The 14,351-nt window shown below is 42.6% G+C and overlaps 1 protein-coding gene across 11 annotated transcripts in view; it reads left to right on the forward strand.

Moving 5' to 3' along the window:
- FAM219A (family with sequence similarity 219 member A) overlaps positions 1-14,351 on the forward strand; it is a 103,027-nt gene that overhangs the window by 21,754 nt on the left and 66,922 nt on the right. For 2 of the 11 annotated variants that reach the window (XM_056323903.1, XM_056323908.1), the window contains exon 2: positions 209-309. The exons of the other annotated variants lie outside the window; for them this stretch is intronic. In XM_056323903.1, coding sequence (XP_056179878.1) covers positions 286-309 — 24 coding nt within the window. In that variant the 5' untranslated portion in view covers positions 209-285. The remainder of the gene's footprint in view (positions 1-208; positions 310-14,351) is intronic. 11 annotated transcript variants of the gene reach the window in all.

Here is a 14,351-nt window from a genome sequence, read left to right on the forward strand (position 1 = left end):
TTAAGAGGTCAGTATTTTGCATTACACAGTTCTGCAAATCAGTGAGTTTGCTTTCAAAGGTATCACTAAGCATGCCTTTAGTAAAGCAGTCTTCCTTGCTGCCAGCCCTTGTGCTGCTGTCCCTCCATGTTACTTAAGATTGCTGTGGGGTCAGATCCTACTTTATAAATATTGGGGCACAGCTAAGTGACTTTGTGTGCAATTGCAGGTTTCGGTCCATGGTGTGAGAGTCACCAAGCTTTGTGCGCACCTGCAAGAGACTGCAGATGAAGCAGCTAAGGAAACATGGCTTGCAAGTTCCCTTCAGAGGTTTGTAAGGGTTTTTTTGTGTGACAAGGTGTAGCTGTTGGCAAGGGGGTGACAGCAGGCACCAGCACAGAAGTCATGGGACCACCTGAGACGTGATGCAGGCTGTTGCATCTATGACAAGTTGTAGCAGAGCAAAGGAAAAGAGTCCCTGGAGAACTTCAAAGCAGCCACCCATCCATCAGCCCCAAACACAGAAGAAAGAGGGAGCCACAGGCTTGTCAGGTGTTCAGTGGGATGGGATTTCTGCCATGAAAATAACAATTAAGCTGTAATTAGGCAGCAATAGGCTGATGAAGAAATGCCAGAGGCCAGTGACCTCTAACAAGGCTTCTGATGGAAGGCACAACCCTTGAAAGTTGAATCTTTTCCAAGATCAGACTTTCTGAAATGCAAACCTGCCACCAAAACCTAGTGGAATGGAGGGAGCTTTTCCAGGGAATATTTAATGTAACATTTTGGTATATGCATTGGGAGTGTGCTTTTATCTGTGGCTGATGACTGCAGTGGTCCTCAGCACAAGCCTCTTTCTGAATAAATCAGCCCAACTTTACCTCCATTTCCAGAATTTACAGGGGGAGAGGCTTCTGTCTTCTGCTTGATCTCTCTTGTGTTCCTGCTCCTGTAAAGTAGGTTGCACAGCCAAGGTCATCTCCTTCACAGTATGGGTATAGGAATCAACACATCAGAGACCAAAAGCAATTGCAGCTTAAAAATACCTTTATGTTTGAACAACATCCAGCTTTTTTGGTCACCTTATTTTAAACAGTGCTTTGAGAAATTCTTGTCAATACATTCATGGGGAGGTAAAGCACTCAGGTAATCACTTAAAGCATTAATGACTCTGGTTTTGGGATACCTGCTTATTTGCAGGGCACTCCTCAACACCTGGTCATCAGCAGAACAGAATTCAGAAGTGGAGAGTGTTGTTTTTCCTATAAATACTCAAGGCTGCATATGGAGTATTCTCATCTTTGCTTCTGTAAATAAGCAGTACTGCTTTCTGCTGCTGGAAGGGAGCAGAACAAGAAAGACGTGTTTCTGCACCCTGGAGACAAACAGCAAGGCTTCGGAGATGCCTGGTTAGTTGTCAACCTGTTCTCTGATACCATTCAACTTTCCTTCTTTCAAGCAAGCAAGAGGTCCTGTGTGAAAGAGACCTCTAAGTAGAGAAACTTTTCTATCCAAGTTTAAAGAGTTTCTAGGAATGTTACTGCAAAAGTAGGGAATGTAATGGTTACTACGTGCACTTTTTAAGAAGAAAGAAAGAGGGAGATGCTTGGGGGTATAGTGGAAGGGAACTTGTGAAGAGGTGCTTTGCTGGAGAAATTTAGATTATGATATTATTGCTTACTGTTGCAGCCTCAACCCAGTGATGTCTGTCAGGTGATAACAGGTAATCACATGGAATTGCCAGGCATTTCACTAATGTAATTGAATTCTATTTGAAATAAGTAATCAGCTATTTCAGCAATTCAAGACATATTTATTTCAGAATTAATCTGTGTGAAAGAAACTTGCTACTGTATAAATAAAACATTCAGAAGAACACATGATATTAATGCTTCGCAGTAAATCTAGCAAACTGGAAAAGTCACAATCTGAACACTTGGTGCCTAGGTCTGATGTATGAAACCCAGCTTCTTTGGTAATTGTTCAGGGACATAGAGATTTTTTTCAGGTTATTAAGCTGAACTAGTTGAATAATAATGTCACAGCTGAGAAATAATTTGGGAGTTCGAAAAAGGGAAGAAAGCTTTCTTCAAGTTGTGGAAGAGGTCTGAGACAGAGACCTGTTTGTTCTGAAATCTTGTTGCACCTGTGGTCAGAAATTTGATCAATTTTGCAACACATTGCTTCAAAATGTGCATTTATAATCTTAGATGTGCAGTGTTCTTAAGCCTTTTCATTGCTTTTTAAAAATTCAACTTGTATACTTGACCTCCAATTTCTATTCAAATGTGGTTTCAACAGAAGAGTAGGAATTTGGGGGGAGGGAAATCATATTAATTTATCATGACACCAGAACTGGATGAACATATTGATGGGTGATTACTTTTTGTATGCAGATTGTTACCAGTAGCAAAAATAGTAACTATGATGTAAGACTGGATTTAGTGGCAAATTGAAAATTAACCTTGTTGGAAAAATGGAAACACCAGTCATCAGAGTAAAAATTAATGTATAAATGGAAAGTTAGTCAGTGACTTAAATTTATGTTCCATGCTGGATGATTTTATTTTTAAGTCACTGATGTTAATAAGGGTATAAATCACTTAAACTCATCCTGCTATCTTTACCTTGGAATTCAAGGCAATTAAAACAACCTGTACTGCAAAGAATATACTGGCAGGAGCAAAGGTATGTTTTTCCCTACCAGTTCTGTGTACCAGGTCATTCTAACCCGGTAAAGCCCTTTGTCTTCATGATCTCCACACAGCCTGGTCTCTGCTCTAATGTTCTGTAAAACTTTATGTAGCCTTGTTTTAACATGTTCTGTTGGTTGACTTTCTGTTGTTCTCATTAATAAATGCTTATTTGTGCTAGTTGCTGGTCTGTAAAGCTTATTGATAAAGACTCAACAGTTCTAATACAAGTGTGTGTTCTCTCACCACAGAAGAATGTCTGCTCATGGAATCACTGCAAAAAGAATAAACTTTCCTCTTAGAAAAGGCTGACCATGGACTAACAATCATTATGTTATTATGCAGTGTCTTCATTCAATAGCTTTGGTCCTAATCTTGAGGCATAAAGTACATCAGTCCTCACTAACTGTAGTGCTGGAAGAATAGGCTAGATTTCTTGGGAAGTCTGAGGACTGAAAATCCTTCCATTAGCATCACCATAAACACAATACAGTGCCCTATGTGGAACTGGAGGCAAAGGGACACAATTCTGCATAGGGCAGGCACATTCTTTCAAGAAGCCTCCTACTTCTCTGTGGCCTTCAGTGTGTCAATAAATTTTTGCCACCAACAATTCTGATTGAAAAGCTGGTTTACTTGAAGACGTGAAGCTTCCTTGCTGGGTTTTGTTCTCTGTAAGACTGAAAAACTTTGAAGTGGTTAGGGTACAGAGCAGGTAAGGAAAAAAACCTGAGCATGAAGAGCTGGATCTCTAAAGTAGACAGGGTGACTTTGGCTTCCCAAAGCTTTAACCAAAGAGTGGTCTTGTCTTGGTGGTGGTGTTATTCTTCCATGTTTGCTGGCTGGGTTAGCTCTCACCTGCCTTGGTAGGAAGATGTTCTTTTTATAAGAGCAGATCAGTCCCAAACTGGATGGGCTCATAAGATCATCATGCTGCTTCATGCAGCATCACTTGTGATGAAAGCGGTGCAGGCCAAATCATGCAGTCTCTGACATAAATTCTGTTTGGCAGAATATGGTTGTGAGTCCTTAAAAGCATTCAACACTTCAGTTCTAGGTGAGGGAAAGGATCCTGCCACAGGGTTGCACACTGCTGACCAGGAAAATGTTCCTAAAGAACTTAAATGTGTTTGATCTGGGCCATTGAGATTTGCTAACTTTGAATCCTGCAATGATGTTTTTAGAATTGGTTTCCAGATGTGGAGCCATGTTTTAATTTCTCTGCAGGACTGGAATACCATGTTGGCTGACTCTTAAATACTTGAGCAGGTTTGGAAGGAACACATCTGTGTTGAATGAGTCTAATTAGAAATGAAAAACTTGCATGTTTATAGCTTTGGGTGAGTAGAAAAGGATTTTAATGCAGAGACTGTGTCTTGGGGCTCTGTGTGTGTGCAGAAAGAAAGGTGACCCTGGGAAACCTCTAATTTCTTCCAGTTTGAGGCATGTGCACAAAAGTTCACTATGTTTCACTCTTAAATATTGTTCCAATCTCTAGAGGTAAAAGCTATTACATATTTCATCACCTTGGTTAAAATGCAGGTGACAAATGCCATTGATTGACCCCACTTCTTAGCTGTGGAAAGTGCTGCTTCGAAGCACCTCTGGCACCCAAGAAGATGACAGCTATTTTCAGCAGCACATAGAAACGTGAACATGTGTCAAGGTAATTACAGAAGTGCAGAGCCTGCCTCCATAATGTAGTTTGGTTGCAGAAGGACAGGAGGCTTATGTGACTGGGAGTCTGTCCATTTTCCCCTGACATGTTTTTGCTGGCTGATACAAGCCAATTTTAAAGCTCTGTTTCAGGTTCACTGAAAAACAGCAGGGTAGAAGAGACTTAAACAAGTGCCCCACTGTGGGAAGGACAGACAGATTTCAGGAAGGCTGGGGTCTGTGTGGCAGCTGCCTGCAAACTGGGCCATGCACTCCTGGCTCTCACTGGATCAGTGATGCTTTCTGCTTCCTCAGAGTATCTAGGTATCACAGTATCTAGGAGGGATATCGCAGTAAGCTGGGGAGGGGGTAGTTAAAGGGCAAAATAAATAAATCTTTTTGTGAGAAAGATTCATTAGTGTTCCTGGTCAGGTAACAGCCTGTAACTTTTAGAAGGAAATCAGAAGGGTTGATTTTGGGGTAAGAAAAACTGGCTGTGGATCAGTATAATCTAACAACTATCAGAGTAACAACCTGTAAAGTACAAAACATGTTAACAAAGGGTGAACTTTGGCCACATGGTAGCACAGCACTTGAAGTCAGGACTGTGTGAAATGATTCAGAAGGGCCCCTCTGTGCATCATGTTGTGTTAAATTCTGTCTTGGTTTTGAGGCTGTAAGCTTATTCCTTCCACTGTGTGCTTCAGCTTCTTTGTTCCCGGTTCTCTGATGCATCTCCTATTGTCCCCAGTAGCGCAGTGTTCCTCTGTATATTGGTTGGGGGTTTTTTTGTTTTGTTTCAATGATAGACTATGATTTCCTTCAGGCAGAAGGTGGGGGGGGTGGGAAAAACCCTAAGTAACGGATTAAATTGTTCTGTGAAAACCTCAATTACAATAGTGCTGGCTTTTCCCTCGCCTGCACTTAGATTGAATGGAAGACGAGTTTGGGAGAACCACTGTGTTGGAGAAACCTGCACTAGTGTTTCAGACCCTTTAAATGAATTAGCTGTCCATCATATCATAACAGAATATAGCCATTCAGATCCTGCTGTGCTCCATATTCATTAGCAGAGTTCCTTCTTTTGCTTGTATGACTTAATTTCAAAATTAAGTAAAAATAAAAATTTGTTCCTTTCTGGAGCTCTGATGTTCTGGGGCAAAGTGCAATGACTGTACCCTTGCACAAAGTTATTGCCACCTGACTTTGCTAGCCTGTGTGTGTCCCATGGGAGACTGGTTCCTTGGCAGCCTGTCTTTGAGAGCAGTCTCTCCTCAGGCCCCTCACCTGGCATGGGCAGGGACCGGTACAACTAGGAGCCTACCAGCCAGACTCAGTGCAAACCATCTGCTGCTCACAGCAGTGCTGGGTAATGATCTCAGCATGTTTCATGCCCTGGCAACTTGGTGCAAACATGGTTTTTCATACGGTGGATAACAAGGAAGCCCTAAATGGTTCTGGCCTGCAGAAAGCCTGTGAAAGCAGTAGTCAAGTCAGGGGTGGGTCAGATGCTGGTGGTCAGCAGAAACGGTGGTGCTGTGGGCTAAAAAAAGTCACTCCACCACATCTGGTGCGGATAGGTTGAGCCCTGGCACACTGAGCTTTACTTGCTCAGTCACTTCTGCAGGGAAGCACAGTGCTGTGCTTGCCACTGTAGAGACAAGCTGTTCTCTCTGCACAGCCCAGGGCGTTTCTTCCAGCCCTTTCCCGTTTCAACCACCAGTGTGCAGCTCTAGGGGTGGTTTTGCTGACCACTAATTGCTTGTTTCATTCAAACAGGGAAGGAAGGAAGGAAGGGTCACGGTGGATGTGTCTTTTCTCCCATTATCATAGATTTCAGAGCTCTGCTCTCTAATGCTGCATTGTAGGGGGGGCTTATCTTGTTCTGTTCAGATGGGGCTGTGAAATGTTAGTTTTGGTAATCATCCTCCTGGGGTCCTTCTTGCTGGCTTTGCATAGCCAGTGGGGCAGTATCCTCTGAGCTGGCTGAGGATGGTGGGAAACTGAGAGGGGAGAGGACAGTGCTTGAGGACAGTACGTTGTCTGAGAAACCAGTTTCCCCCTTCTCCATGATTGCACACCTGTCTGACCTTCAGAAACGGGCACAAGCTTCAGGAAACTCGGATACAGGTTTTCCATGTGACAGAGTGCTGGATAGGTGGAGTAGCAATTTTGGAGCTCATATAGGGCTCAAGAAACTACTTATGCACCTGGTATCTCAGAGCTGGGACAAAAGATGGGGAGAGACATTGCATTGTCTGCCACAGCTGCTGCTGGAATTAAAAGACGTCAGGATTCCTGCTGAAGTGGTCCTGCTTTTCAGTATGGTGGAACCTCATTTAGTCAGTACCTGCAGAAAATAAAAGTATCTGAGTTGGATCTTCCGGTTGGTTTCTTTGCTGGAAAGGAGGACCGTTATATCTTTGAAGCCATGCTGTTTGGATTGTGAACAAGAGAGATTTTCCATTGTCTTCTCCCCTGTGGTTTTTTGATTTGTCATTTTTTGATAAATGATAGCTGCTAATTAGTCAGCAGAGTAAAACAGGGCTGGCTTTATTAAGTTACACTGCTCACTATCCTTTTCTCCACCCTGACAGAAGTACCCAGAATGTCGGTGCTTGCTGTGCTGCTGGCGGGCAGAACACAAGGAGCTGCAGAAGTCCTGTCCATCTGCGGACAGAGGACAGCATTGTGTTGCCTCCCATGCGGAAGCAGAGGGGTCAGGGCTTTACCACTTCCACATCGCAAGTTTGCTTTTCCAGCAGGTGTGGTCATCTGTCTGTTTGGGATGGGGTCCTGGGCTGCTGTTACTTTTTGTAATGGCCTGCATAAGTGACTGCTAATAAAATGTACAATTTAAACCAGGGCATAAAGGTGAAAAGCTCTGTCGTCTTTCATCAATGCCTTACAATATTAAGGCACTAGGGTTAATCTTATGGAAGGAACTGGCAACTTGACAAGTCAGGGTTTTTTAGTCTAATTGCCCTTGCATTTTGATAATCACTTGGAGCCACTGGCCCTTAAATGAGTCAAAACTTTCAAATCACTGTCTTGGACAGCAGACAGCAGATATAGTTTCCAAAACCAATGATAAACTACAGCTTTAAAAGCTCATTTAATTATTTAAAAAAAAACCACTGAGGGTTAGAGGCATGCTTCTGAAACTTGCTATTTGTGAGCTGAGATGAATACAAAAGGGAAGGAGTCAAAATCTGCTGGCCTTCTGATGCAGTGACTCCCATGCAGTGTTTCAAACTATTTTCTGATTGGCAAGCTGAGTGTCCCAGTCCTAAAAATATTAATAAGCTTTTTGTAAATGAGTTTTAACTTGTTAATTAAGAATTTCTAGCTATGGTTATGACCTGCAGGGAAATGTTTAATTGACTGTTTTCCCTAGCTGGTTAAATGTCGTCTAACGAAAAAAGAGGAGTTGTATGCTTATGGGATTTGAGTACCTCAGACGTAGTGTAAGCCAGGATTCCTGCGCTTAACACTGCTGCAGAAATTTTCACCAGTGACCTCTGCAAGGCAACTGTCCACTTCAGCACAGCGTAGCAGCACTCGCTTGTCTGCCCAGGTTTCCTCATCCCTTGGAGGTGAATGCAGGTAGTGGGAGGCAACAGAAATACAGTCTTTCCTGATGGAGCATGGGCATAGGTTTCCCATACAGGTGGAGTCTGTCACTGCGGGTATTCAGAAGCTGTCTTGTGGTTCTGGCCATCTGGCTCTAGGTGGCCATGCTGGAGGATTGGACCAGATGACCTCTCGAGGTCCCTGCAAATCTCACCAGCCTGTGATTCTTCTCTGCCAGAAAAAGAGGGAGGGAAGGGAATGCACCCTTGCAATCACGGTAAGGCATGCTGTGAGTCAGCAGCTAGCTGAGGTGCAACAGGCCACAGAAGAGCATGGAAACATTTGGAGCCACCCGCCTGTGTTTGGAAGAGGGTGGCTAAGGCATGAAGGGTGATGCCTGATGTTCCCAAATGAGATGAGGGTGACTAGAAATTGTGCATGGAACCAAAACATGGACCTGCATCCGCTATCAGATGGGAATGCTTACATGCAACCTGGACTGACTTTCCAGCATCCAAACAATGTTCCCTGCTATCTGCTAGAAAGCCCATTGAATTACTGGATGCTGTGCTAAATTCCACTTGTTTGTTTCTAGTTAAGTACCCATAAAACTTCAGTTCAGTTGCCTGGAGAAACTGTAGAAATTCGTTCAGTGCTTCTTACAGTGATACCTGTTTTCCTTTCTGCAGAAACGCAGCCAGTACTGGAGACAGCAGTACACCTTGGGTGTGTGGGGCAGAGCTTGGGGAAGGCACTGTGTGGGCAGGATCATTGACACCACTTTCAGTTAGCTGGGACAGGACTTCCCTACTCAAATGGAGAACACTTCAGTACCTTGCGCAGACATGCTTTCTGTAGTATGAAACAAGACCAGAAGAATATTTCTATAAAAGTAATTTAGAACCTTTTTCCAATTAAGTTTTGAAGACAGTGATTTGTCGCTGCACTGCAGCTTCCTTTTTAAATGCTTGGTTGTGACTGAAAACAATCTGAAGCTTGAATTCATATTTCAGCAGGTTGCAGCCAAAATCTGGAAATCCAGTCACGTCTGTGTACCACTGTTACTGAGCTTAATGAGAACTGTATGTCTGCAACAAATGGCACCCCATTTGTCTTCATCTAATCATCCATGAAATCCTCCATTGCTAAAATAATCTCAGAAAATTTGGGGTGAATCCCTGGTTTAAACCAACTGTCTTGTAGCAGTGGCCATCTGGAAATGTTTGTTGTGGTGTAGCTATGAATGGTGAAGAAGCCCACTTTCCCCATTCCTGTATACAACTCTTTTTTTAAGCAGAGCATTTAATTTGAGAGAGCAGCTACATGGCAGTTACCACTGTTGCAAACCACTGCACTGATTGAGGTGCTTTGAGGTGAGCAGTGTGAAGAAGTGACTGGAAAATGACTGAGGACTGTGTGTGCAAGAAAATCTTTAAAGCAAGTGCTGTTGGAAGAGTCAACTATATTTTGTTTATAATGTAGACTGGAATTTCCTGCTAGCTGAGAATAATGCAAAGGTCACTCACCAGCTGCAAGGAAACAGCATGTCGTTGATTCTAAAATTAGTTCATCTCTAGATTTCCATTTCTCTTCCCTGCATTTCTTACACAATACCTTAGGCCTGGGAATCCTATTAAAGACAGTGCAGGCCTAAAGGAAAATTAGTTCTCTGTAAACATCTGTAAATGGCTGCAGTTGACATGACTAGGTATCTGTTGCCAGTCGTTATGGCCAGAGTATTATGATGTCCCTAAAACACTTTCCATAGGCTCAATGACATGATTTTAACTCTTGAATGGCTTAGTTACCCTTTCCTCCCCATTGACTGAAGTCTGCTAGCACAACCGTATTATCTGCAACTATTTTACACTGACATTTTTTAAAGGGAGAACGTGAATAAGGCCCTCAGAAAACTCCATTTCTTTTTCCTGATGAGCTGTGAGCTGCTGGTGTGATGATGCAGCACCATGGGCAGTCTGGAGGTGGAAAGAATGTTGGAGCCTTGGATGGAAAGGAGGACAACAGCACTGCAGACATAAAACTGCCCCCATGTTAGCTGATGTGCAAGGCAGCACTAACTACTGAAGAAGGTCACTTCAGAGACAGCTGCTCCTGCTTTAAGGGATCTTGTAGAAAGGTTTAAACCTGACAGCTGTATCGAATAAATAGCTTCGGAACAGAAACACCTATCTTGGGACATGACACTTGGGACAAGTGATTTGTATGGCAGAGAGGTGGTGATCCTTAGACCATGGCCAGCTGGTAACACAAAAGAAACTCATCACATTCGAGTGAGTTGAAACACTGAGAGCCAATTGTGCTGTCTGGATGTAATAAAGCAAATCCTTCTCTCTGCCAAGTGTTACCAGGGAAATGCTAGTTAGTCTAACACACTGCACAGGTAATGAATGGATGGCCACTCAGTTCCTGTTCTGTGTATGAGTATTGTGTATCTAAGCCTAAGGTGTGATCTATGCACCTCTGTTTGGTAGGTGGATCTCACTTCTCTGCATACACTTATCGGTACTTGCTGTGGGCAGAGCTGTGTTAAAGCAGATACGAACACAGCAAGGCATATGGGACATGGTTTCATCACACAGTCATGCTATACCAAGAGAGTATTTTATAATAGATAAAAGTATTATTTTTTATAGCCCTTGTAGTTGAGAGAATGAGATCTGGAATGCTTTGCATCAAGGCAACGCTGTGGACATAGACACTGCAGGAGGAAGAGATGACAACACTGCTCTGTGCAAAAGCCCTGGGCATCTTCACTTTTTCTCCAGCTTGTCTATCTTCTGCAGCCTGTTTAGTGGGACAGGCAGTAGTATGTTTGATAGTAATCTCCAGTTAAACACTCCTAATCAACAGAGTCACAGAATTTATCAAATCGCCCAATTCGTAGCTTGATTCCTTAGGCTAGAGCTAATGTTTCCTTGGGCTGCAAAGTCAGAAGTTTCCTTTCTTCCCTGTAATAAATGTAAATACAGTTTTAGGATGCGGGATTTCTCACTTCTAAAGCATAGGAACCAAGATAGCTCACTCTTGTCGTTTCTTCAGTATTCTGTGTGTTGAAACAGATCACCTAGCTAGGCAGCCTAATGGGAATTTAATACAAAAGATGCTAAATGCAAACATACCTTTTAAAATGTTGATTGTGGGGAGACATTCATGTTCTTATGTACAGAAAGTGAATTTAATCTTAGATGTTACATTCTGTCTCGTAATTTTGTTTTGACAGTGATGAGAGTGCTTAACAGGGAAGTGGGGTGTTACGCTAAGGTAAAACTCAAGCAGTGCCATTAAAAGAAAAGGCTTTTCTTCAGGTTTCCTTGGTGGACTGGGAGTAGACTGTGGTCTGCAATCTTGTGTTGCATCTTAAGATGGAAATCTCTCTCTCGATAGTAGCTGTAAAACAGAAAACAGCCATACAGAACACCCAAAAAATTGCAGCAATAGAAAAGGAAAACCTCTCAAGCCATGCCCTTACACTCACTGAACTTTTCTGCAGCCTGACCAGGGTGACCCACGTACTGCTGGCACCCAGAGCTGTGCTCCCCGTGCTGTGTGTGGCTGGCTGGCAACCACGTGCAGCAGGGACAGGAGGATGTTGGTTGTTGGTACGGCTTGTAGGGATGCAGCAGAAGTTTTCGGTAGCCACACAGAACTTCCCAGAAGAGGTGGTGTCTGGTCTTGTATTTATGTCCAGCTCTGCTTTCTTTTTTTAGTAGATTTGACCTCCTTTTTACAATTGTTCACAGGATAGTCATGATACGTGGCCTCAAGGAGCGTTTATCTGTATCACCCATGTCATTCAGGATGCTTGTAGCGACATCCAGACCATGCTTTCAGGGGAAGAGGGAGAGAGAATCCTTAGAAGCATTCATTCATGTGTGGTGCTTGCTTGAATATTCTAGAATGGCAATCATAGTCTTGTATGTTTTAAAGAAGAAATAACTTGCATTGATACAGGGCAGAAACTACAGTAATCAGAAATGCTTGCTGCTCAGCACTGTTCCTTAACATCCAGTTCAGGGGCAACAGTAGAAAAAGGTTAAGTCTTAAATGCTATAAAATTAAACTAATCTTTTAATTCAACCACCTATTTATGACACTTCCACTAATCTTGAAACAACTGACTCTCAGGGCCTCTTAAATTCAAGCTTCCCTAGCATGGTTTTCATAGTCCTCTTCAATGAGACAAATTATGGAGTCTGAGAATGGTAGAAAACCTTTCACATTTGAACTGCCCAGTCCAGTCCAGCAAAGACAATAACCAAGTGTCATTCATTACAAAGCCATTTGGACAGAAACGCACAGATTTTCATGAAGACCAAATTCTGCTGTACCAGAGCCCATATGAAAAATTATTTATGAAACACACCTTTTACTAGCCTAACTCTTGATCTTGCCACACCAGCTGGAAAGGAGAGCAGTGTTGGCAGTCCCCCAGGATGGTGAACTTGCTGTTCCTCACTAGCAAGACATCTGTTTTCACATATTAATGTTTAACTTGGAGGGACTGCATGGCTCTTCAGGATGGCCTGCCTTGCACCAAGCACTACAGACTGCTGTCAGTCACTTTTCCTAGGAGCTGCTAGCAGGGCTGAAGGGTCTGGAGTGTTAGGATTAATTGGGACCCTGGCATGGCTGGAGGAGCACCTCTAGCAGTTCCAGCGGATAGTAACTGCCAGGTTACACTGGGATGGTGGCGACCAATGCACAGCATTTGCATGTGCCGCTGAAATCTACTTACAAACCTATTCACATCTCGTATGTGGGGAAACAGGGACTGAGTTTTGTTGTCACCTTGTGTTTAATGGGCCTCCTGGGAATCAAATGCAGACATTCCTCATCCATCCTCACTCCTATGGGAAGGCACTTTGCTTATGAACATCCAGATACTCTGCTGTCTCAGGTTTATCCAGACTCCTGTGTAGTTTCTCTATCCCCTGTTTATTATTGTTTCTGTAAGTCACTCTGCGGCTTGTCATAATTTATTTTTACAACACACTGAAAGGTAAGGATAAAAATAGGGAACTTATAAACATGTTAGGGAGAAGCACCTCAAACAGCCAGTGTTTGTAATTAAAAAGTTGAATTGCTTGTAATTTTGAAGTTAAAGCTACCTTTCTAAGCTATTTAATTCTTTATTCTACCTTGAACAACCCAAAAATGTACTTGGCTACAATTAGACTTCCAGATACAATAGGTGAATTGTAAGTAAAAACCATCCAGTGGAAAATTACACTATTAGCCTGGAGCAGCATCCCTGATCTTTGCAGTTTGTAGTGCTGCACAGGCTACACATCCAATAATGTTCTGTGAGTCCATAAAGTTGAGTGAACAGTTGCTTAAAAGCAAACCAGTTTACGTTTTTGAAAAAATTAGTCATTATTACATTCTTCTATTTTTATTATTTTTTTAACATTCCATTAGTCTAGTTTAAATGGAAAGTGATTTATCTTTGCCATACCAAGATCTATTAGGCAACATTCCTGAAAGGGCTACATTTAATTAGTTTCAGTCATGGTTTTAGTACATGCAGGATAAAAAAAAAAATATATATATATATATGTAGATTTCTGTACAGGGAGCATAATAGTGATTGTAATTTAGAGTTTGTGTTGCACGGTTGTGCTTTGATTTTAATTCCTTATAGAGAGTTGCATCCTGGTGGTCCAGGTTTGCTGTTTTATGAAAATGCTTTGCTGACTGTATTAATGAAAGGCAGTGGTGCACACATTCAGCTATCACTGATTCATCTCAGTGTTCATGGAGAAGCAGGAGTGGCAGTGTCACAGCTGGCTTGGGAAGAAATGAGCTAAAGCTACACAGGAGCGGGTAGGAGTTGGGACCACGTGCATCTAGGTTCAAGAGGGCAGTGAACAATTCAGGCTACTCACTGTCTAAAGCCGTCATGTCATAGCTCCTGAAAAAGTCATGGCACTGGCTGGGATTGACAGCTGGAGCCAGCAGTCTGCATACAGACTCTTCTTCATCTGCTCACTGCACTGGGAGCCAAAAGCATTTCAGATGCCGTTGGACATGATTTGAGTAGGGTCTTCAGTAATTATGTTAGTTGGCTTGGGCACAGGACATTAAAACCGACATCTTGTCCTCCTGCAGGGTTTGAATAGGTGCCAGGTTGCATGAGGTTTGTCCTAGTATTTAAAATAAACAGAAACAGTAGAGGAGCTTTCACTTGACTAAAAAGGGTAGCTGTAAATAAGTGGTTTTTTTTAGCTAGGGAAGAGGCTGGAGATCCTTATGCTTCATTTTGCTTACTTCCACCTCTGTCTGCAGACAACACATAATATTCAGGGTCTTCAGTTCTGAATGTATCTGTAGTTTGTTTGGGAGGTACACTTAGCGACAGGGATCAATACCTTAGTACAATTGTCAGATGATCTGTTATGGGATAGAATATGTGTTAAAAGAAATTCCTTG

This window comes from Falco biarmicus, chromosome Z (assembly GCF_023638135.1).
Source record: "Falco biarmicus isolate bFalBia1 chromosome Z, bFalBia1.pri, whole genome shotgun sequence".
Classification (NCBI taxonomy): domain Eukaryota; kingdom Metazoa; phylum Chordata; class Aves; order Falconiformes; family Falconidae; genus Falco; species Falco biarmicus.